Source organism: Microcaecilia unicolor, chromosome 6, assembly GCF_901765095.1.
Source record: "Microcaecilia unicolor chromosome 6, aMicUni1.1, whole genome shotgun sequence".
Classification (NCBI taxonomy): domain Eukaryota; kingdom Metazoa; phylum Chordata; class Amphibia; order Gymnophiona; family Siphonopidae; genus Microcaecilia; species Microcaecilia unicolor.
The window spans coordinates 338,735,413-338,758,622 of record NC_044036.1 but is presented as its reverse complement, the minus strand read 5'-3'; the positions used below and the strand labels follow the sequence as shown (position 1 = coordinate 338,758,622).

General features: G+C 50.0%; 1 protein-coding gene across 2 annotated transcripts in view; it reads right to left on the bottom strand.

Annotated features, from left to right (window-relative positions):
- TTYH2 (tweety family member 2) overlaps positions 1 to 23,210 on the bottom strand; it is an 87,375-nt gene that overhangs the window by 28,006 nt on the left and 36,159 nt on the right. For both annotated transcript variants that reach the window (XM_030208547.1, XM_030208548.1), the window contains 3 exons: positions 7,130 to 7,350; positions 3,904 to 3,999; positions 140 to 212 (listed from right to left, as the gene is read on the bottom strand). In XM_030208547.1, the coding sequence (XP_030064407.1) occupies positions 140 to 212; positions 3,904 to 3,999; positions 7,130 to 7,350 (390 nt within the window). The remainder of the gene's footprint in view (positions 1 to 139; positions 213 to 3,903; positions 4,000 to 7,129; positions 7,351 to 23,210) is intronic.

The following is a 23,210-nucleotide window of genomic DNA, read 5'->3' as shown; positions in this document are numbered from 1 at the left end:
GATTTTTACATGCATGGCTTAAAATAAATATATTAGAAAAGTCTTAGCTGCTCACTAACACACAGCCATAGGTGCATGTTTCAAAAACTGCACACATTGTTCACAGAACACACAAGCGAACATAGACAGATGGGTTTACCACAGCTGTAGCAGTGTCCACGGCCAAAGAGATCCAGCTGAGTACCAAAGTCAGCAGCGTACAGCCCAGCATCCTGAAAGAGAAATCCATCGACAGGTCACACAATCCGGGCCAACAGCCAGCAAGAAGCCTGACAAGGTTATGAAGAAATGCACCCGGTTCCCTCAGAGTTTGCCATCAGGTGCATGCGTTCTAGTGGATGGAGTCCAGGAGCAGGATGCAGAATTTCTGCGGCTCCAATCACGGCTCTGCCACCAACGCATGTTATTTTGGTCATGTCACTATCATTACGTGACATTTGTATCCCACACATGCCAACAAAGTTCAGTGTGGCTCGCAAAAGAATAGACTGGGCCAATTCCAGGAACCAATTACAAATAATTAAAAACAAATCAATAATGAATTCAAACTCAAATACTTTCTAAACAGATAAGCTTTAAACAGCTTTCGAAATACTACATAAATTAGTTTGAGCTCCAGTTTCTAAGGGTAATTCATTCCGCCAAGAATGCAAATGACCCAGCAAAAAAAATGTTTTTATAAACCACCTTTTTTGGATCTGGATACTGAAGAATTAGAAAACATCTGGACCCAGGACTAAAGTTTCTAGCCAATAATCGGATTAGATTTGGCATAAGCGGGAGTTTCACCATACACAATAAAAAAAAAACAACAACACACACACACACACACACACACCCCCCAACAAAGCTTAAAGACAATACGTGACTGAACTGGTAACCAGTGCGGTTTCAACAGCAATGGTGTGGCTCTATCGTACTTACATACCCTAAATATTAATCGGGCAGTTGTATTTAACAAGGTTTGAAGTTTCTTTGCAACCAAATCTATACAGCCCATACAAAAGATGTTACAATAATCAATATAAGCCAACACCATTGATTGCACAACCCATCGAAAACACCCCTGGCTTAAAATTTGATCTTATACGACGTAGCTTCCGTAATACTAGTCTGAATTACTCCCAGCTACGGCACTGCCTTTACTGTCCATGTGCTTCAGTTGTAAGCTCTCTGGATGATTTCAGACAAGTCAGGACTGTCCACAGCATCATTTTATGGAGCTGCAATGAGTTAACTTAAGACCCAAGAACCAATGCAGAAAGCCTCACAGCTGCTACTGTGAAATTCGCCAAAAGAATTTCATGACTATGTAGTAAGCAATGAGCATGAAAAATTACTAGAGCATTAAAAACATGGCAGTATTCCACAGCTCACTGTGAAATGCCCCCCCCCCTTCCTGTCAGTACATGAGAAGTGATTGGCTCATGCATTGACTGGAAGGGATACAACCCCCCCCCCCCCCACAATCTCTAGTGTCACCCCTCACTTCCCACACCCCCCACTTGCTTCTGCTTCTGTTGCTGCCATCTTGAGAAACGGCAGCACCTGACCTCACACAGTGCATCCTGGGATGCACCAAGTGGGGTTGGTCTACCAAATAAGGGAATTTTTTTCCTTCTTTCGTAGTCTCCGTCCAAATTACCTAGGATTTTTCTTGAAAGGTTTGAGGTGGCTGGGGTCCACTACACTACAAGGGATTGTTGTGTGTTTTGGGGCAAGGAGGTCACTCAAATCCAGGAGGCCATCTGGGGTGAGGGGACTCTCTATGCTGCCTCAGACCTGGGGGTAAGTTTCTCGCCTTGTGTCCGTGCTGTAGACATCAGCGTACAGCTCCGCATTGCTACAGGTTAATTAACAGGCTCCTTTTTTTAATATGTTGTACGCCAAAGTCTACTGCACGAGTTAACTTCAGCGCAGAAACCCTTTCTGCGTCCAGCAGCCATTAATGAGCAAGTAAACTGCTCATTAACCAGGTGCTTCTGCCGCGGTAGCTTTCTGTATCGGCCCCTCGGAAGCCTCCAAAATTCTCCAAGAACTTTCTGGTACTATAATTTCCCCATTTACATTACACATCAAAGAGCTGATCAGATCTACGCTGTGACCCTTGGCCTCAGAAACAGAAGGTCCCTCAGCCTAATTATCACGCTAAACGTAAGGAACTGCTGCACGGTAATTAGCAGACAGATTGCATAATTGCCTCCAGCACAGACCTGATACCCACTCAGGCTTTGTAGCTGGTGCTAATTTCCGAGCTCTGACCATTTCTGAATTATTGATAGGAGTCAGTCAGTCAGTTCTTGGATTAGCAGGGTTGTTGTTTTTTTTTTTTTTTTAACCATCCTTTTAAGTAATCAGCCTGCCTGCCTCCAGTCCATCTTGGCCTTCCCACACACACCACAGCTCCACAGAAAAATCAATGCCCCAGAAGAGTGAAGTTTTGAGATTGGCCGAACACAACCCTGGCAGGGATACCCTTGTCTGCACTCTTGGCACTGCCCATACCAGGGGCGTAGCTACTATGGGGCCAGGGGGCCTGGGCCCCCGTAGATTTGGCCCTGGACCCCCTGCCGTGATCCTCTCGACCCCCCTTCCCGCCGCCAACCCTCCCCCGCCGCCGTCGCGTACCTTTGCTGGCGGAGACCCCAACCCCCGCCAGCTGAAGTCCTCAGCCACACGGCGTTGCTTGCTGAATGATCTGATCAAGTTTCTGTGCGTGCATCTAATGTCCTGCACACACACAGAAACTTGAACAGATCATTCAGCAAGTAATGCCGCGCGACTGAAGAGAGGACTTCAGCTGGCGAGGGTTGGGGTCCCCCGCCAGCAAAGGTACGCAGCGGGAGAGGGTTGGCGACAGGAAGGTGCGGTCAAGAGAGTTGCGGGGGGGGAGGGGTGAAAGTTGGCGGCGGCGGGCGGGGGGGGGGGGGGGCTAAAATGTGCCCCCTCACCTCGGGCCCTGGACCCCCCCCCTCCCGTCGAAGTCTGGCTATGCCCCTGGTCCATACACAGGTCTGAGTACACAGGACAGGAGTGGCTTTTTCCTTGGGTTTTAGAAACAGCAACGCATCTTAAAGGTAAGGGTCAGGCATTTTGATATTCTACCTTTCTGTGGTACAACCAAAGCAGTTTTGCATTCATTGTATGTAGGTATTTTCTCACAATCTAGGTTCTGTACCCGGGGCAACAGACGATTAATTGACTTGCCCAGAGTCATAAGGAGCTGCAGTGGGAAATGAACCCAGTTCCCTAAGTTATCAGCCCACTGCACTCCTCCACTCCTTTCATGCACCCCCCCCCCCCCCCCCCCCCCCCAAGAAAACTGCTGATCAATTGGAACAGGACACAATGCTCGGAAGGTGGCAGAACAGTGAGAATGTTGCAACGGAGGGGATTCACATGCAGCAACGCTTATAACCATGGGATGTGTGCGTCGCTGGCCAGTGTACGCATGACTCTGTATGGACGCATGTCCAGCGTTTAGTGGCCATAACTTGCTTTACCAACTGACCTATTGGTTGGACCATGATGCTTTATAGCTGAATGGCCATTCTAATTTCATAGTCACAGTTACCCAGTGAACAGATGTTATCTGAAAATGGCCCCTCCATGCCTGGGTAACAACATAAAGGCTCTTAGCTGGACTGAAAGTACATGAACTACTCAAATCAGCCCCATAACGTAAACTAATAAGGGACACAGGGAAGCAGGAAGATGCAAAGGATCTCTCCGTTACTTTAACTACCTCTGGCTCTGCTGTTTTTAGGGCCAACTGTACAGCATTGAGAAAAGCCGGTACATAACCTTCCACATGCTCCAGCCTTGAATGTGTCCAGATGTTACCAGATTGCAAGGACAAGGGAGGAAAAATAAAATTCCAAAAACACACAGCTTTGCACTTACAGGATGAGAAGACACTTCGAGTACTTGGCCAGAACAAAGCAGGTAATGAGGCACACGACCATGTCTAGGCTGAACAGCAGGAGATACGAAAGCCACCTGATAAGAGACAGAGAGAGTGTTAGAGGTCTCAACACACCAACTTACAAAACAGTCACTGGTTAGAGTGACAATCACACGTCCGACTAGAGGGGGTTCAGTGAAGGTTGGCAAATCTTTTACGGTGTTGTGTCTAACAAACACACAAGGCTAACAGTGCATAGTAACATAGTAAATGACAGCAGATAAAGACCTGAACGGTCCATCCAGTCTGCCCAACAAGATAAACTAATTTTGCATGGTATGTGATACTTTATACCAGAGTTTGATTTGTCCTTGTCATTTTCAGGGCACAGACCGTAGAAGTCTGCCCAGCACTCTTCTTGTACTAAGTTCTGAAGATTCTGGAATCCTAAAGAGTTACAAGATTCCGGAATCCCAATTAGTAGCAATATTCCATTTAGAACCCCAAAGAGTAACATAGTAACATAATAAATAACAGCAGATAAAGACCTGAATGGTCCATCCAGTCTGCCCAACAAGATAAACTCATTTTACATGGTATGTGATACTTTATACCCGAGTTTGATTTGTCCCTGCCTTTCTCAGGGCACAGACCGTAGAAGTCTGCCCAGCACTGTTCTTGTACTAAAAGTTCTGAAGCTAACGTCGAAGCCTCTTAAAATTTACACTCCAGCCCATCCATATCTATTCTTCAGATGTGGTTTCAAAAATTCAGGTCCTTCAACTTGGGACAGAACTTATTCTGGCCGTACAGAAGGTATCAGAATGTGCAAAGAATTCAGCTCTTCCAGAACCAGGGTAGTCCTTAGGCTTCCGCACACCACGTCCATCGCTGCTGTTCCGTGGCCCATGCGTTATCCTCACGAAGCAGCAGCAGACTTGTTACAGAAGGAGAGCAAACAGGACACTGTGTTTTAAGAAGTCTCAGCCATTTCGTCCCCAGTGTGCTGCACAGGGAAGAGCCCAAGGACAACTCGGTTCTTTAAAAGAACAACCTTATGCTAATGTAATTATTTTCAGGGAGACAAAACTGGTTTACACATTAGTCGCAGCTGTTGGGTTTTTGCAGTAATTTCATCATTAACGCCACAAAGAGAGAACAGGAAAGGGAGCAGAGATAAAATGCAGGTGAGAAATAGAAAGAACCAAAGAGGAAGGCGAGAGAAATGTAAGGGCATAACATACAGAGAAAAGTGAAAATGGAAAGAGGAGAAACCGACCGAGGAGCTGTAACTGGAGCCCGACCACTTCATTTTCAGTGTACAGAACACTAATGGACTGCGGGAACAGGTCAATTACAACATTCATCTAAGAATGATTTTAATCTGATGGAATGGCACAGAAAACAGGCAAGAGATCTCGTTTAGATTAATCTTTGTAAGTGAACTGAGTGGGAAGCAATGGGAAATAAAGAGATGAAATCGAAGGTCTCCGAGAACTGCAGTAGAACAGAGGGCGGACGACATGGAAGGACAGCTGAAGAGTGAGCTCCAGGCCTTCTGCCCCCTGAGGGCTGAGCCCTGGATGGGTCTTGTCCTTGGGCTTGTGGCGAAGACGGCAAATCTGCCCAGTACTGAAACTCAGCCCCCAGTGGAGATATAAAACCCTGGCCAAACCAGGATTAAACCTTCTGCTAAATACAATCAGATTTAAAGAAGGGGCCCAGCCTAGCTTTTCCCACATAGCAACACTATTTGAACTGAGAAAGGAAGGAAAGGAAAATGGGACTTGATATACTGCCTTTCTGAGGTTTTTGCAACTACATTCAAAGTGGTTTACATATATTCAGGTACTTATTTTGTAGCAGGGGCAATGGAGGGTTAAGTGACTTGCCCAGAGTCACAAGGAGCTGCAGTGGGAATTGAACCCAGTTCCCCAGGATCAAAGTCCATTGCACTAACCACTAGGCTACTCCTCCACTAGCAACTAGGATGTCAGACTCACAGAAACAGAAGCCTGCGCGGCCGCGTTGCTGATCTGCAAGGGCAGGCTTCTACATGGAATGTTGCTAGTGGAATAGCAAAAATTGTAGATATCTCTTTGGAGAGAAGCATCATACGCTTTTTGTGCTTTTTAGCACATTTTATATATATGTTTTTCTAGAAGAGAGGAGTATACAGATCTTAGAGATTTTCCGCTCAGATATTTGCCTTGGAGTACATACCTTGATATACATCTTCTGAGGTTGCAAAGACCCCTGAGGCAGGCCTTAGGGCCGAAACACGGCCGTGTCGGGTCCGTTTTATACTTCATACAACCATTGTTAATTTTTTAATTTTGATTTTTTTTATGCGAATAAACACATTTTTTGGTATCCTCATCCATTTTCCTCACTTTTTTCTTTCTAGCTAGTGGAATAGCAACATTAACATTCCATGTAGAATCTCAAATAGGGAAAGGGAAATGGGACTTGATATACTGCCTTTCTGAGGTTTTTGCAACTACATTCAAAGTGGTTTACATATATTCAGGTACTTATGTTGTACCAGGGGCAATGGAGGGTTAAGTGACTTGCCCAGAGTCACAAGGAGCTGCAGTGGGAATCGAACTCAGTTCCCCAGGATCAAAGTCCACTGCACTAACCACTAGGCTACTCCTCTTAGATATTTCCCTCCCCCTCTCCCCCCCACCATGTTCACTGCTCACCACATTCTTTACAACTAAAAATTCACATAATTTATATTATGTGCCATCAGCACATTAGACTTCAATCTGATCGTTCACATGTGCTCTGCCACTCACTGTGTCTCTAAGCAGTATACACATAATCACATAATCAGCTGATCCGCAAGGCTTCATTCTGCGAGTCTGATGTCCTGCATGTTGTACGTGCATGACGTCAGAAACAGAAGGAAGCCTTTTGCAGGAAGAAGAGGACCTCGGCTGGCGTGGGTTGGGGTCCCCCCGCCAGCAAAGGTAGGCAACGGCAGGTTGGCAGCGGGAGGGTCGAGAGGGTCGGCGGCGGGGGGGGGGGGGGGCTAAAATGTGCCCCCTCACCTCGGACTCTGGACCCCCTTCCCGCCGAAGTCTGGCTACGCCCGTTTCAGTCTCTTTTTCTGCTGCTACGCGGGTTTGCGGATCCCCGTCTCTTCTGTCGGTTGTTTTACACTCAAGACACCTGTATCCCCCTCACGTGTATGGTTCCAGCTTTGTGCCTTGTACTCGCCTGTAGTATTCCACGTAACTGGTCTTGCTGACCACGTCTCCCAGGTTCACGCTGACGTTGCGCCAGACGGGCAAACCCGAGAGCTGCACAACAATGTTTTCTGCCATCTGCTGCATGAACTTCAGAGACAGCACATAATCACCTCGCGTGGCAAAGATCTCATTCAACCGTGCCAAATGCTGCTCCAAGGCCGTGTTCATCCTCTTTGAGTTGGCAGAAACCTACAATGGAAGGGAAAATGCCAGAGTTCAGGAGAAGGAAAAGTAACTTCAAAGCTAGGTGAGTGCCAAACTGCTCCTTCTGTCACTGACAATGTGGTGTTCATTTGTGGTTCTAAGGATTAGTAAGGCCATGGCCCATGTTGTACACACATCCAATGACACGGACAAAGTACTGGAGCTACGTGGTTACCCGGAAGACAAAAGAGAAATTGTACAGCTCCTCCTCTCCCAATACACCTTACTCTTGCCCTCCAGTACCCTCTGCTAGCCAGGACCCGAGACCTCCCTCTTTCCAATCTACACACAGCTCTCCCAATGCACCTTATTCCTGCCCTGCAGCACCACCAGTACGGTCAGCCTCTCCAAAACACCTCCTGCTGTACCTCATTCCTGCCCTGCAGCACTCCTCATTATTCCAGTATGGAGATACATATCCAGCTTTGCTGTTTCACCTCATTTCTACTCCACTATTCAAGTATATAATTCCAGAAAATTATCCAGGGCACCAGCACATAAATCCTCAGGCCTGGCAGGAGCCCTAGAATGTAGGAGTAAGAAAGCACAGCTGTCCAGACCAAAACACAGCCTACTATGGGAGTAATGAGCAGAGTTTAAAGCCACAGCACACAAAACATGCGCGTGTGTGTGTGTGTATCTGCATGTCTGCAAACATATGCTGACATTCACGGCGAGAGTAGTGGATGCTTGGAATGCCCTCCCGCGGGAGGTGGTGGAAATGAAAATGGTAACGGAATTCAAACATGCGTGGGATAAGCATAAAGGAATCCTGCGCCGAAGGAATGAATCCTCAGGAGCTTAGTCAAGATCGGGAGGCGGGGCTGGAGGTTGGGAGGCGGGGATAGTGCTGGGCAGACTTATACGGTCTGTGCCAGAGCCGGTGGTTGGGAGGTGGGGATAGTGCTGGGCAGACTTATACGGTCTGTGCCAGAGCCGGTGGTGGGAAGCGGGACTGGTGGTTGGGAGGCGGGGGTAGTGCTGGGCAGACTTATACGGTCTGTGCCAGAGCCGGTGGTTGGGAGGTGGGGATAGTGCTGGGCAGACTTATACGGTCTGTGCCAGAGCCGGTGGTGGGAAGCGGGACTGGTGGTTGGGAGGCGGGGATAGTGCTGGACAGACTTGTACGGTCTGTGCCAGAGCCGGGGATGGGAGGCAGGGCTGGGGAGGTGAGGATAGTGCTGGGCAGACTTATACGGTCTGTGCCTGTGCCAGAGCCGGTGGTGGGAGGCGGGGCTGGTGGTTGGGAGGCGGGGATAGTGCTGGGCAGACTTATACGGTCTGTGCCAGAGCCAGTGGTGGGCAGCGGGACTGGTGGTTGGGAGGCGGGGATAGTGCTGGACAGACTTGTACGGTCTGTGCCAGAGCCGGTGGTTGGGAGGCAGGGCAGACTTATACGGTCTGTGCCCTGAAGAGCATAGGTACAAATCAAAGTAGGGTATACACAAAAAGCAGCAAATATGAGTTATCTTGTTGGGCAGACTGGATGGACCGTGCAGGTCTTTTTCTGCCGTCATCTACTATGTTACTATATGTTACTATATGCGTGTTTGTATGTGTACATATCAGAGACTGGAGGACAGACAGAGTGAGACGAATGATCATTTCTTCTTTCATTAGGCCTGGTGGCTCCAGGTTTACTGTAGGCCAAATTCTACAAATGGCGCCTTAAAAATCAGTGCCGAACCATGCGGGTAGCATGATTCTATAAACTACACCTAAAGATGTCGATCCATCCGAAGACTATCAGTGACATCCAAAACTGACGAAAACCGAGGCGATCAATAAAAAAGCACAAAAACACTGGAAAGCAATGGAATTGTTTGGCTAGACCCGCGGGGTGATGATGCTCACACAACGAGAAACGAGCAGGAGAACGCGTGTTTTCGCAAAATTAGCAGCAAGGTTACGTGGGCACGCCGATGAAATCCGAGACAAATTTCTCACGGAAAAAAAAAAATCAATGAAAACCGAAACCAACGATAACCGAAGTCAACGAAAACCAAGGTATTACTGTAGTTTAAAGAAAATGCTCACGTGCCGTTCTTGTGACTAAAATTTAGGCCTCCTAAAATCATGCCTTAATACCTACGTGTAAGTTAGGCGCAGATCGGGTATATTGCATAACAGTGCGCAAAATATTTTGCAAATGCCCACGACCCGCCCATTCCACACCCCCTTTCTGACCAAATGCATTTGAATCTATGCACGCCGTGTTATAGACTACGCCTAGAAAGTTGTGCACGTAAATTTATTTATTTATTTATTGCATTTGTATCCCACCTCTTTGCAGGCTCAATGTGGCTTACAATTCATCATGGATACTGGAAGTAGAAGAGAATATATATTTGGTTTTACAGAGGGTTATGGGTTACATGGTGGTGTTAAAGCAAAAGATAGTATAAAACATTTCTGGATAAATTATTGATTGTACAGTTACATGTGTTGATCTTTGTGATATATCTTGTCGAAGAGATAGGTTTTCAATAGTTTGCGGAAATTGATCAATTCATAGACAGTTTTCAAGTTGCGTGGCAACGCGTTCCAGAGCTGCGTGCTCATATAGGAAAACGTAGATGCGTAAAATGATTTGTATTTCAGGCCTTTACACTTGGGAGGATGAAGATTGAGGATAGTGCGAGAAGATTTTTTTTGCGTTTCTGGGTGGAAGTTCTATTAAGTCTGACATGTAGGCTGGGGCGTCACCATGGATTATTTTGTGGACTAAGGTACAGAGTTTGAACGTGATGCGTTTTTTGAGTGGGAGCCAGTGTAGTTTTTCTCGTAGGGGTTTTGCGCTTTCGTGTTTTGATTTGCCGAATATTAGTCTGGCTGCCGTGTTCTGGGCTGTCTGTAGTTTTTTTAATTATTTGCTCTTTAATTCTAATTAAAGCCAATTAGTGCCACTAATTGGTTATTAAGCAGGGACGTAGCCAGACCTCGGCGGGGGGGCACAATTTAGCCCGCCACCGACCCCCCCCCCCCCCCAACGATGACCCTACCCCGCCATCAGGTACTTTTGCTGGCGGGGGTCCCCAACCCCTACCAGCCGAAGTCTTCTTCCATGACGGTCTCCGGCGCGTTCACTGATCTGTTTCTGTGAGTCCTGACTCCTGACATCCTGCATGCACGTCCATACCTGGCAGCAGGGGAGGGTCGGTGGCGGCGGGAGGGGGGTGTCGAAAGTGGTGAGGGGGGAGTCAAAAGTAGGGGGGCCAAGGCTAAATCTGTGGGGGCCCATACCCCCGTGGCCCCACCTAGCTACGCTCCTGTTAATAAGTATCAATTATTGGCACCGATTGGCTTAATTATGTTGGGCGTACAATTTGGCCATGCGGTAAGAGAACTCTCACTGCATGGCTATGTGGCAGGGAGCCCTTAATGCCTGTCCTGTGCACACTGACGCTCCTTCTCAGTTTCATGTAAAGGAGTGTCAGCGTGCACAGGAGGAGCAAGAAAGAAAGAAGAGCAGGGCAGCTAACGCGGCTGCGCCGGAGACCGGCGCTGAAGAAGGCTTTGGCTGGCAGGGGTTGGGGACCCCCGCCAGCAAATGTATTTGTTTTTGCAGGGGGGAGCGACGAGGCGTTGAGGGGAAGCGGCAAGGAGGCAAGGGGAGACGGTGGGGGAGGGGAGGCGTGGTGGGGGAGCGGGGCAGCACTCAAAATGTGCCCCCAACCTCAGGCTCTGGCCCCTCCCACTGTGAGGTCTGGCTACGCCCCTGGTTTACACACATTTCATCAAGTACACACGGACTTCGCATGTATGCCCTTGCTCCATTCAAATTACACTCCCGTGCGTGGTCTGTATGAAAAGTTTGCATGCTCTTGTTAGCATGTGGGACTTGTACACGTGTGTTCATCTGTGCAATTTTATAAGAGCTATTTCTCTATTTAAAATATGCTTCTTAATGATAACGTTACCCCTAACTGGTTAATAATTTCCTTCCTAGGAGTCTAGAACATGTTTCTCATAAGCAGGAGTTTGTCAGAACAGCCGCTAGGAAGTGTGTATTAAAAGGAGACTAGCACCATATTGGATAGCTAAACCTGTACATCTACGAACTACGAAAATGTCCTATTTGTGTTATTTATTTATTTATTAGAGTGACTAGGAATATCTTAATTGATATTGAGGGATACGATGCACACTCTGTGGCATGATCTGATCACCTTCTACCGACTTTTACTCTTCTGCGAGGCCGTTCTTAAATCTACTCCCGCTTCAAGGAAGTCCTTCTATGGGCAAGATAAATAGTTGAGGAGCGACACCGAGGCAACGACGGTGGCAACTTTGGTAGCCACTGTTGCATTAATGCCGGATAAGAACTGGTTCATGAAAATGTTCCCGAGATAAGACCTTTTTAGGTCTAAAAGTTCAACTTTCTCCTGATGTACCTAGGGATACTCAAAAAAAGATGTAGGCAGTTCTTGCTGATGAAACAGTGTTCTTCGACTCAGTGCTACTTCCTTAGATATCCGTATAAACAGTGGTGTAATGAGGCCAGGGTGGTGGGGGCGGACCGCCCCGAGTGGAAGCTGCTGGAGGGGTGCAAGGAGCAGCCGCACGGCTGTCGGCTCTGCTGGTTCCCTGCTCCCTCTACCCTGGAACAGGTAAGAATGCACCCGGGGGGGGGGGGGGGGGGGGGGGGGGAGTTGTCGTGCTGCACCCGGGGATGGGGCTTCGGTGATACGCCGGAGTGGGGAGGGGTGTCATGCTGCACCCGGGTGGCAGCCGACCAAGGATCGCCACTGCGTCTAAATGTGTCGTTAGCTACCAAGCCACAAAATGTGGGCCCTGTATACTACGCCGCGCTAGAGGCGTGTTAGCAATTTTAGTGAGCACTAATCACGTAGACACCTATAATATTCCTTAGAAAATGGGACTCTATGTCCTTTTTGAGCTGTGTCACCCAGCGGTGTTCCTTGGTCGGCTGCCTTCCGGGGCAAATCGTCGCTGTGAACTTACTCTCCCCCCCCCCCCCCGGATGCAGCGTCATGCCCCCCCCCCCCCCCCCCCCCCCCCCCGGTGCATCACCTCCATACACACACACACCCCCCTCGGGTGCATTGTTCTTACCTCCTGGGGTGCTGGGAGCAGCCGCACAGCAGTCGGCTCCGCCGGTTCCTTGTTCCCTCTGCCCCCGGAATAGAAAGTAACATCAGAGGGAGCAGGGAACCAGCAGAGCCAACAGCCGCACAGCTCCTCCTTGCACCCCCCCCCCCCTGCAGCGTGCACCTGGGGCAGACCACTCTATCGCCCCACCCGCTGGTCTCACCTCTGCTTTCTTAGCTGTGAAAAGTATTGTGGGCAACCAAGGTGGTGGTGAAATGGTGGCAAGTCCTTCACGTGAGAATATTTGTGTATCTGTCAGTGTTTCAGGTATAAATTGCTTATTTTAAAAGTTTTATTACTTTTTTTTGTAGTCTTAAATCTGTAGTTGTGGACTTGAGCGATTTAAATGTCATAAGGCACGATGACCAGTTTTCTTTTCTTTTTTTGTATTTCACTTTACTGTACAAGTATATTGCTTGGTTGTAAATTTAAAATTTCACAAATAAAACATTTTTTTTTTAATAATTAAAAAAAGCCGAGGAGCATCATAACTCCAAACTGCATCCTTAAAGACTGTACCTGAAAACCTGGCTTGGAGAGATTGCAAATCTTGAATTATTTGCTAAAAATATGTCATTAGATCCTATTGCCCCTCTTAAAATGTGGGAACACTATGAAATATATATATATATATATATATATATATATATATATATATCTTATTAATTGCCCCTTGGTATAATTCTAATTTGTTAAAAATGAAAGTGGAAGGTCGCTATACTGAAAGGCATTGTCTAGCTTCAGTCGATCCTGTTTTGAAGACTCAATGGTGATCTCATCTCATGCAATATAAAAAAGTGATTATGAAGGTTAATATTCAACTTTGATAATAAAAAGCATTAATGAATCCAGGGAGCTGTTTAGAATAATGAAGCGTTTGACTAGTTCAAAACAGATAACGGAATTAGTTATTACGGTTTCCACCTTAGCAACCTTTTTTCAGTCTAAAATTGGAGAGGTTCGCAAGTCCATCTTTTGAAGATGTGTGGGATGATTCACTACAGATAATGAATCGCTTATGCATATTGATTGGCCTTTGATAGATATTAAAATGCACCATGGGTGGGACCAGTTTTACACAGCATTTGTTGGTTCGTTAATAAATTTGCAAGTGGAGTTTGTTCACCTTATCAGGAGTGGAGAAGCACTGGGTTCAATTGCCACTGTGGCTCCTTGTGACCCTGGGCAAGTCACTCAACTCTCCACTGTCCCAGGTACAAAAATTCAGATTGTGAGTCCACTAATGACAGGGAAAGTACCTCTCTACATTATATTTATTTCTTTGATTTGCTCATACCTTTTTCAGTAATAGTTCAAGGTGAGTTACTGTCACGTGCACGAGGACCTTGGCACACTGTCAGGCTTCTTCCCCGGGAGCACTGGTTTCGTGAGTCCTTGGACCACTACCGTGGAGCGGCAGTGGCAGGCAAGATCACCTACAAGGTAGAGATAAGACAAGACTGGACCGGAACTCCGGACTGGAGTTCTACACTGGAATACTCGGAACTGGAACGCACCGGACAGGTGCGCACTGGAGTGGGGCCCGCTGGACTGGACACACTGGAGTGGCCCTACTGGACAGGAACATACAGGAGTGAAACCCGCTGGACTGGAACACACTGGAGCGGAACTGGAACACCCTGGACCTAGGCTTCACCTACACTTGACTGCCTTCCCCCTCGGGTTGAGCCCTCAGGTTCTGGCAGCCGGTAGGACTTACAGGAACAGCAGGAATGAAGATCCAGGAGTGCCCCCTGGCACCGAGGTGAAGGCAAGGCAGACAAGCAGGAACTGTCCGGGTTCTGGCAGTCAGCAGGAATCAACACAACGACTAGTAGACTGTACCCAGGCTAATAGGAACGCTATACCCAGGCAACCAGTCATACACAGGAACATACACAGAGCAAACTCAGGAGACTTAGAAAAGCTATACACCAGCTAACAACAAAGCTGTGCCCAAGCTAACAAGTCATGCACTGGAAACATACACAGAGCAAACTCAGGAGACTTAGTAAAGCTATACACCAGCTAACAACAAAGCTGTGCCCAAGCTAACAAGTCATGCACTGGAAACAGACACAGAGCAAACTCAGAAGACTTAGTAAAGCTATACACCAGCTAACAACAAAGCTGTGCCCAAGCTAACAAGTCATACACAGGAAACAAACACAGAGAACTAGCAGAGCTAGACACAGAAGGATAGGAAACCCATAGAGCCATAAACACAGAAGGGCTGAAACCCTACAGAGCCATAAACACAGAAGGGCTGGAAACCCACAAGCGATAAACACAGAAGGGCTGAAAACCCACAGAAGGGTAGGAGACCCACAGAGCAATAAACACAGAAGGGCTGAAACCCTACAGAGCTATAAACACAGAAGGGCTGGAAACCCACAAGCGATAAACACAGAAGGGCTGAAAACCCACAGAAGGGTAGGAGACCCACAGAGCAAATAACACAGAAGGGCTGGAAGCCCACAGAACAATAAACACAGAAGGGCAGAAAACCCACAGAGCAAAAGACAAGGAAAGCAAACGGTGCTAACAGCACACTAACCTCGGGACCTAAGGCACTGCGGAGGAAATGGCAATGCAAAGGCCAGGACTGTAGTTTCCAAATCACTAATAAAGCCCCTCAACACCAGAGCCACAGGTGCAGCAATCACCTTGCAACCAAACAGAGGCTTGACACTCAGAGCAGGCATCCCATAGAAAGTAACAGCGGGAGCCATCTTGGATACTGGCAGAGACGAAGAGGCGGCAGCCATCTTGGAAGAGGCAAAGCCCACACAGGTGAGATTCAGTAGGGCAATCAGCACACAGAGCCAGAGAGAAACTAAGACAGAGACAGACACAGAGACACGCAGAAGCCAGCACAGCCACTGACTCCCAGAAACAGGGTGAGTATGAGGGTGGTCACGGCCACAGACGTGACAGTACCCCCTCCTCAAGACCCCCCTCTCGGTCTCCCTGAGGAGGTCAGGTGTCCAGGGGTAACTGTGGTGAAACCTTCTGATCGGTTTCAACCCCCAGACATGGATCACTGGACTGGAAGTCACAAAGAAGTTCAAAACTGGCAGACAGGAGCGGAACTTGTCAACAGGAGGCTCCTTCCAATCACCGCTGGGCCAACTCAGGAACTTGGATGCATCAAGAGGAACCATGTTCAAAAGGGACCCTTCTCTGAGGGAACACAGACTGAACTCAGGAAGCAAACCGGGACTGGGACCCGGACTAGAGTCAAGAAGCAAACCGGAACTGGGACCCAGGCGGGCGTCAGAAGCTTGACTGGAACTGGAACTCAGAGCAGGCTCAGCATCTTGGCTGGAAGTGGAACTTGGAACTGGCTCAGCATCTTGGCTGGAACTGGAGCTCGGAGCAGGGTCAGCATCGTGGCTGGAACTGGAACTCGGAGCAGGCTCAGCATCGTGGCTGGAACTGGAACTCGAAGCAGGCTCAGCATCGTGGCTGGAACTGGAACTCGAAGCAGGCTCAGCATCTTGGCTGGAACTGGAACTCGGAGCAGGTGCAGCATCTTGGCTGGAACTTGGAAGAGATTCAGCTGCAAGGCTGGATGCCCCCCTCTGGCCGGACTGGGACGTCTCTCTAACATTAGCTTCAGGCAGCGTCTGCCGAGCAGGGTTCAAGAGGAGACGGCCCTGGGATCCCCAGAGCATGCTAGCAGGCTGAAATGCAGAAAATGGGTTTCTCCGGGCCCCAAGCCGTTGAACACATCTTCTCTCAGCTATTGCTTCGGACTGAACAGGAGCTGCACCGGGACCCGGACTGGTATCAGAAGCTTGACTGGCAGGGCCCCTCAAACTGGACTCAGGAGCTTGGCTGGGAGCGCCCCGCGAACTGGACTTTAACTGAGGCTTGACAGAACACACCCTTTGGACAGGGATCGGAGGCTCGAGCGGAAGCGCCACTCGAACTGGCCTTCGGAGCTTGATTGGAGGTACCCTCCAGACTGGAAGCGGAGGTGCCACCTGAACCACCCTGTGGACTGGCATCGGAGGCTTGGTTAGAAGCCCCCCTCGAACTGGACTTAGTGGCTTGACTGGACGGGTCACTTGAACAAGAACCGGAGACTTGACCCGAAGCGCCACTTGCAAAGGAATCTGAGGCTCCATCGAAGGCTTCCCTCGGACTGGACTTGGAGACTTCAAAGGGCGTGCCACTTGAACGAGGACTGGAGGCTCGACCTGGAGCGCCACTTGCATAGGAATCTGAGGCTCCGTCAGAAGCACCCCACGGACTGGACTCAGAGGTTTCAGAGGGCGTGCCAGTTGAACGAGGACTGGAGGCTCGACCTGGAGCTCCACTCGAACAGGAATCCAAGGCTCCATCGAAAGCCTCCCTCGGACTGGACTCGGAGCCTTAAGTGGCATCGTTACTTGGACTTGAATTGGAGGTTCAGTATGAAGCATCCCCTGGACTGGACTCAGGCTCTTAAGCGGCCGCGCTACTTGAACTGGGGTCAGGGGCTTGGTCCGACGCCTCACTCGGCCCGTCCTCAGAGACCTGGTCAGGACCGTCCCTCGGAACGAACTCAGAGGCTTAACTGGCGGCTTCACTCGAACCGGAATTGAAGGCTCCACTTGAAACTCTCCTTGGACTGGACTCAGCGCCGGTGGACTGGAATCCCGAATAGGAACTAACCCGCTATGGTACCGCAGGCTGCTCTGCTGAGGAGACCAGAGCGGAGGAATTCCCCGGCGTCTTCTTTCGGCCTCAGCTTCTGGAGTATCCCGCAGAGCTGGCTCCTCCAGGAGTCTGAGGCGGTACTCACAGAGCGAGATAGCAGGATTCATGTCAGAGACTGGGCTATGGCGGACCAGACGCCACCAGAGACGCTTTCTTTCAGCTGCTGCTTCAGGAGTAGCCTTCAGGGCTGGATCAGACAAAAGTTTATCTCGGTACTCCCGAAGCGTCATAAAAGGACCCAAAAAAGAAACTGGGCTGACATAAAGATCAGAGTCAAAATCAGAAACTGCACCCGGATTGTCCACAGGGAACGAAGCTGTGGACAGGTAGCCAACCTGGACGGCTGATCTTGCCGGACTCATGGCCTTTGCATTCTGTCACGTGCACGAGGACCTTGGCACACTGTCAGGCTTCTTCCCCGGGAGCACTGGTTTCGTGAGTCCTTGGACCACTACCGTGGAGCGGCAGTGGCAGGCAAGATCACCTACAAGGTAGAGATAAGACAAGACTGGACCGGAACTCCGGACTGGAGTTCTACACTGGAATACTCGGAACTGGAACGCACCGGACAGGTGCGCACTGGAGTGGGGCCCGCTGGACTGGACACACTGGAGTGGCCCTACTGGACAGGAACATACAGGAGTGAAACCCGCTGGACTGGAACACACTGGAGCGGAACTGGAACACCCTGGACCTAGGCTTCACCTACACTTGACTGCCTTCCCCCTCGGGTTGAGCCCTCAGGTTCTGGCAGCCGGTAGGACTTACAGGAACAGCAGGAATGAAGATCCAGGAGTGCCCCCTGGCACCGAGGTGAAGGCAAGGCAGACAAGCAGGAACTGTCCGGGTTCTGGCAGTCAGCAGGAATCAACACAACGACTAGTAGACTGTACCCAGGCTAATAGGAACGCTATACCCAGGCAACCAGTCATACACAGGAACATACACAGAGCAAACTCAGGAGACTTAGAAAAGCTATACACCAGCTAACAACAAAGCTGTGCCCAAGCTAACAAGTCATGCACTGGAAACATACACAGAGCAAACTCAGGAGACTTAGTAAAGCTATACACCAGCTAACAACAAAGCTGTGCCCAAGCTAACAAGTCATGCACTGGAAACAGACACAGAGCAAACTCAGAAGACTTAGTAAAGCTATACACCAGCTAACAACAAAGCTGTGCCCAAGCTAACAAGTCATACACAGGAAACAAACACAGAGAACTAGCAGAGCTAGACACAGAAGGATAGGAAACCCATAGAGCCATAAACACAGAAGGGCTGAAACCCTACAGAGCCATAAACACAGAAGGGCTGGAAACCCACAAGCGATAAACACAGAAGGGCTGAAAACCCACAGAAGGGTAGGAGACCCACAGAGCAATAAACACAGAAGGGCTGAAACCCTACAGAGCTATAAACACAGAAGGGCTGGAAACCCACAAGCGATAAACACAGAAGGGCTGAAAACCCACAGAAGGGTAGGAGACCCACAGAGCAAATAACACAGAAGGGCTGGAAGCCCACAGAACAATAAACACAGAAGGGCAGAAAACCCACAGAGCAAAAGACAAGGAAAGCAAACGGTGCTAACAGCACACTAACCTCGGGACCTAAGGCACTGCGGAGGAAATGGCAATGCAAAGGCCAGGACTGTAGTTTCCAAATCACTAATAAAGCCCCTCAACACCAGAGCCACAGGTGCAGCAATCACCTTGCAACCAAACAGAGGCTTGACACTCCGAGCAGGCAGCCCATAGAAAGTAACAGCGGGAGCCATCTTGGATACTGGCAGAGACGAAGAGGAGGCAGCCATCTTGGAAGAGGCAAAGCCCACACAGGTGAGATTCAGTAGGGCAATCAGCACACAGAGCCAGAGAGAAACTAAGACAGAGACAGACACAGAGACACGCAGAAGCCAGCACAGCCACTGACTCCCAGAAACAGGGTGAGTATGAGGGTGGTCACGGCCACAGACGTGACAGTACCCCCTCCTCAAGACCCCCCTCTCGGTCTCCCTGAGGAGGTCAGGTGTCCAGGGGTAACTGTGGTGAAACCTTCTGATCGGTTTCAACCCCCAGACATGGATCACTGGACTGGAAGTCACAAAGAAGTTCAAAACTGGCAGACAGGAGCGGAACTTGTCAACAGGAGGCTCCTTCCAATCACCGCTGGGCCAACTCAGGAACTTGGATGCATCAAGAGGAACCATGTTCAAAAGGGACCCTTCTCTGAGGGAACACAGACTGAACTCAGGAAGCAAACCGGGACTGGGACCCGGACTAGAGTCAAGAAGCAAACCGGAACTGGGACCCAGGCGGGCGTCAGAAGCTTGACTGGAACTGGAACTCAGAGCAGGCTCAGCATCTTGGCTGGAAGTGGAACTTGGAACTGGCTCAGCATCTTGGCTGGAACTGGAGCTCGGAGCAGGGTCAGCATCGTGGCTGGAACTGGAACTCGGAGCAGGCTCAGCATCGTGGCTGGAACTGGAACTCGAAGCAGGCTCAGCATCTTGGCTGGAACTGGAACTCGGAGCAGGTGCAGCATCTTGGCTGGAACTTGGAAGAGATTCAGCTGCAAGGCTGGATGCCCCCCTCTGGCCGGACTGGGACGTCTCTCTAACATTAGCTTCAGGCAGCGTCTGCCGAGCAGGGTTCAAGAGGAGACGGCCCTGGGATCCCCAGAGCATGCTAGCAGGCTGAAATGCAGAAAATGGGTTTCTCCGGGCCCCAAGCCGTTGAACACATCTTCTCTCAGCTATTGCTTCGGACTGAACAGGAGCTGCACCGGGACCCGGACTGGTATCAGAAGCTTGACTGGCAGGGCCCCTCAAACTGGACTCAGGAGCTTGGCTGGGAGCGCCCCGCGAACTGGACTTTAACTGAGGCTTGACAGAACACACCCTTTGGACAGGGATCGGAGGCTCGAGCGGAAGCGCCACTCGAACTGGCCTTCGGAGCTTGATTGGAGGTACCCTCCAGACTGGAAGCGGAGGTGCCACCTGAACCACCCTGTGGACTGGCATCGGAGGCTTGGTTAGAAGCCCCCCTCGAACTGGACTTAGTGGCTTGACTGGACGGGTCACTTGAACAAGAACCGGAGACTTGACCCGAAGCGCCACTTGCAAAGGAATCTGAGGCTCCATCGAAGGCTTCCCTCGGACTGGACTTGGAGACTTCAAAGGGCGTGCCACTTGAACGAGGACTGGAGGCTCGACCTGGAGCGCCACTTGCATAGGAATCTGAGGCTCCGTCAGAAGCACCCCACGGACTGGACTCAGAGGTTTCAGAGGGCGTGCCAGTTGAACGAGGACTGGAGGCTCGACCTGGAGCTCCACTCGAACAGGAATCCAAGGCTCCATCGAAAGCCTCCCTCGGACTGGACTCGGAGCCTTAAGTGGCATCGTTACTTGGACTTGAATTGGAGGTTCAGTATGAAGCATCCCCTGGACTGGACTCAGGCTCTTAAGCGGCCGCGCTACTTGAACTGGGGTCAGGGGCTTGGTCCGACGCCTCACTCGGCCCGTCCTCAGAGACCTGGTCAGGACCGTCCCTCGGAACGAACTCAGAGGCTTAACTGGCGGCTTCACTCGAACCGGAATTGAAGGCTCCACTTGAAACTCTCCTTGGACTGGACTCAGCGCCGGTGGACTGGAATCCCGAATAGGAACTAACCCGCTATGGTACCGCAGGCTGCTCTGCTGAGGAGACCAGAGCGGAGGAATTCCCCGGCGTCTTCTTTCGGCCTCAGCTTCTGGAGTATCCCGCAGAGCTGGCTCCTCCAGGAGTCTGAGGCGGTACTCACAGAGCGAGATAGCAGGATTCATGTCAGAGACTGGGCTATGGCGGACCAGACGCCACCAGAGACGCTTTCTTTCAGCTGCTGCTTCAGGAGTAGCCTTCAGGGCTGGATCAGACAAAAGTTTATCTCGGTACTCCCGAAGCGTCATAAAAGGACCCAAAAAAGAAACTGGGCTGACATAAAGATCAGAGTCAAAATCAGAAACTGCACCCGGATTGTCCACAGGGAACGAAGCTGTGGACAGGTAGCCAACCTGGACGGCTGATCTTGCCGGACTCATGGCCTTTGCATTCTGTCACGTGCACGAGGACCTTGGCACACTGTCAGGCTTCTTCCCCGGGAGCACTGGTTTCGTGAGTCCTTGGACCACTACCGTGGAGCGGCAGTGGCAGGCAAGATCACCTACAAGGTAGAGATAAGACAAGACTGGACCGGAACTCCGGACTGGAGTTCTACACTGGAATACTCGGAACTGGAACGCACCGGACAGGTGCGCACTGGAGTGGGGCCCGCTGGACTGGACACACTGGAGTGGCCCTACTGGACAGGAACATACAGGAGTGAAACCCGCTGGACTGGAACACACTGGAGCGGAACTGGAACACCCTGGACCTAGGCTTCACCTACACTTGACTGCCTTCCCCCTCGGGTTGAGCCCTCAGGTTCTGGCAGCCGGTAGGACTTACAGGAACAGCAGGAATGAAGATCCAGGAGTGCCCCCTGGCACCGAGGTGAAGGCAAGGCAGACAAGCAGGAACTGTCCGGGTTCTGGCAGTCAGCAGGAATCAACACAACGACTAGTAGACTGTACCCAGGCTAATAGGAACGCTATACCCAGGCAACCAGTCATACACAGGAACATACACAGAGCAAACTCAGGAGATTTAGAAAAGCTATACACCAGCTAACAACAAAGCTGTGCCCAAGCTAACAAGTCATGCACTGGAAACATACACAGAGCAAACTCAGGAGACTTAGTAAAGCTATACACCAGCTAACAACAAAGCTGTGCCCAAGCTAACAAGTCATGCACTGGAAACAGACACAGAGCAAACTCAGAAGACTTAGTAAAGCTATACACCAGCTAACAACAAAGCTGTGCCCAAGCTAACAAGTCATACACAGGAAACAAACACAGAGAACTAGCAGAGCTAGACACAGAAGGATAGGAAACCCATAGAGCCATAAACACAGAAGGGCTGAAACCCTACAGAGCCATAAACACAGAAGGGCTGGAAACCCACAAGCGATAAACACAGAAGGGCTGAAAACCCACAGAAGGGTAGGAGACCCACAGAGCAATAAACACAGAAGGGCTGAAACCCTACAGAGCTATAAACACAGAAGGGCTGGAAACCCACAAGCGATAAACACAGAAGGGCTGAAAACCCACAGAAGGGTAGGAGACCCACAGAGCAAATAACACAGAAGGGCTGGAAGCCCACAGAACAATAAACACAGAAGGGCAGAAAACCCACAGAGCAAAAGACAAGGAAAGCAAACGGTGCTAACAGCACACTAACCTCGGGACCTAAGGCACTGCGGAGGAAATGGCAATGCAAAGGCCAGGACTGTAGTTTCCAAATCACTAATAAAGCCCCTCAACACCAGAGCCACAGGTGCAGCAATCACCTTGCAACCAAACAGAGGCTTGACACTCAGAGCAGGCATCCCATAGAAAGTAACAGCGGGAGCCATCTTGGATACTGGCAGAGACGAAGAGGCGGCAGCCATCTTGGAAGAGGCAAAGCCCACACAGGTGAGATTCAGTAGGGCAATCAGCACACAGAGCCAGAGAGAAACTAAGACAGAGACAGACACAGAGACACGCAGAAGCCAGCACAGCCACTGACTCCCAGAAACAGGGTGAGTATGAGGGTGGTCACGGCCACAGACGTGACAGTTACATTCAGGTACACCAGGCATTTCTCTGTCCCTGGAAGCCTAAAGCAGCAAGAACTGCTGACCAAACTCTTCACACTTTTTTTTTTTTGTCTGTGAGGAAAGAGAAATGAGGAGCAGCAGGAGAGGGCACGGGATGGAGGAGGGATTTGGCTCCACTAAGTGTACCCCAAAGTACGTAAGTGTTGCATTACTGGGACAGACCGAAGGTCCATCAAGCCCAGCATCCTGTTTCCAACAGTGGCCAATCCAGGTCACAAGTACCTGGCAGAAACCCAAATAGTAGCAACATTCCATGTAGAACCCCAAAGAGTAGCAAAATT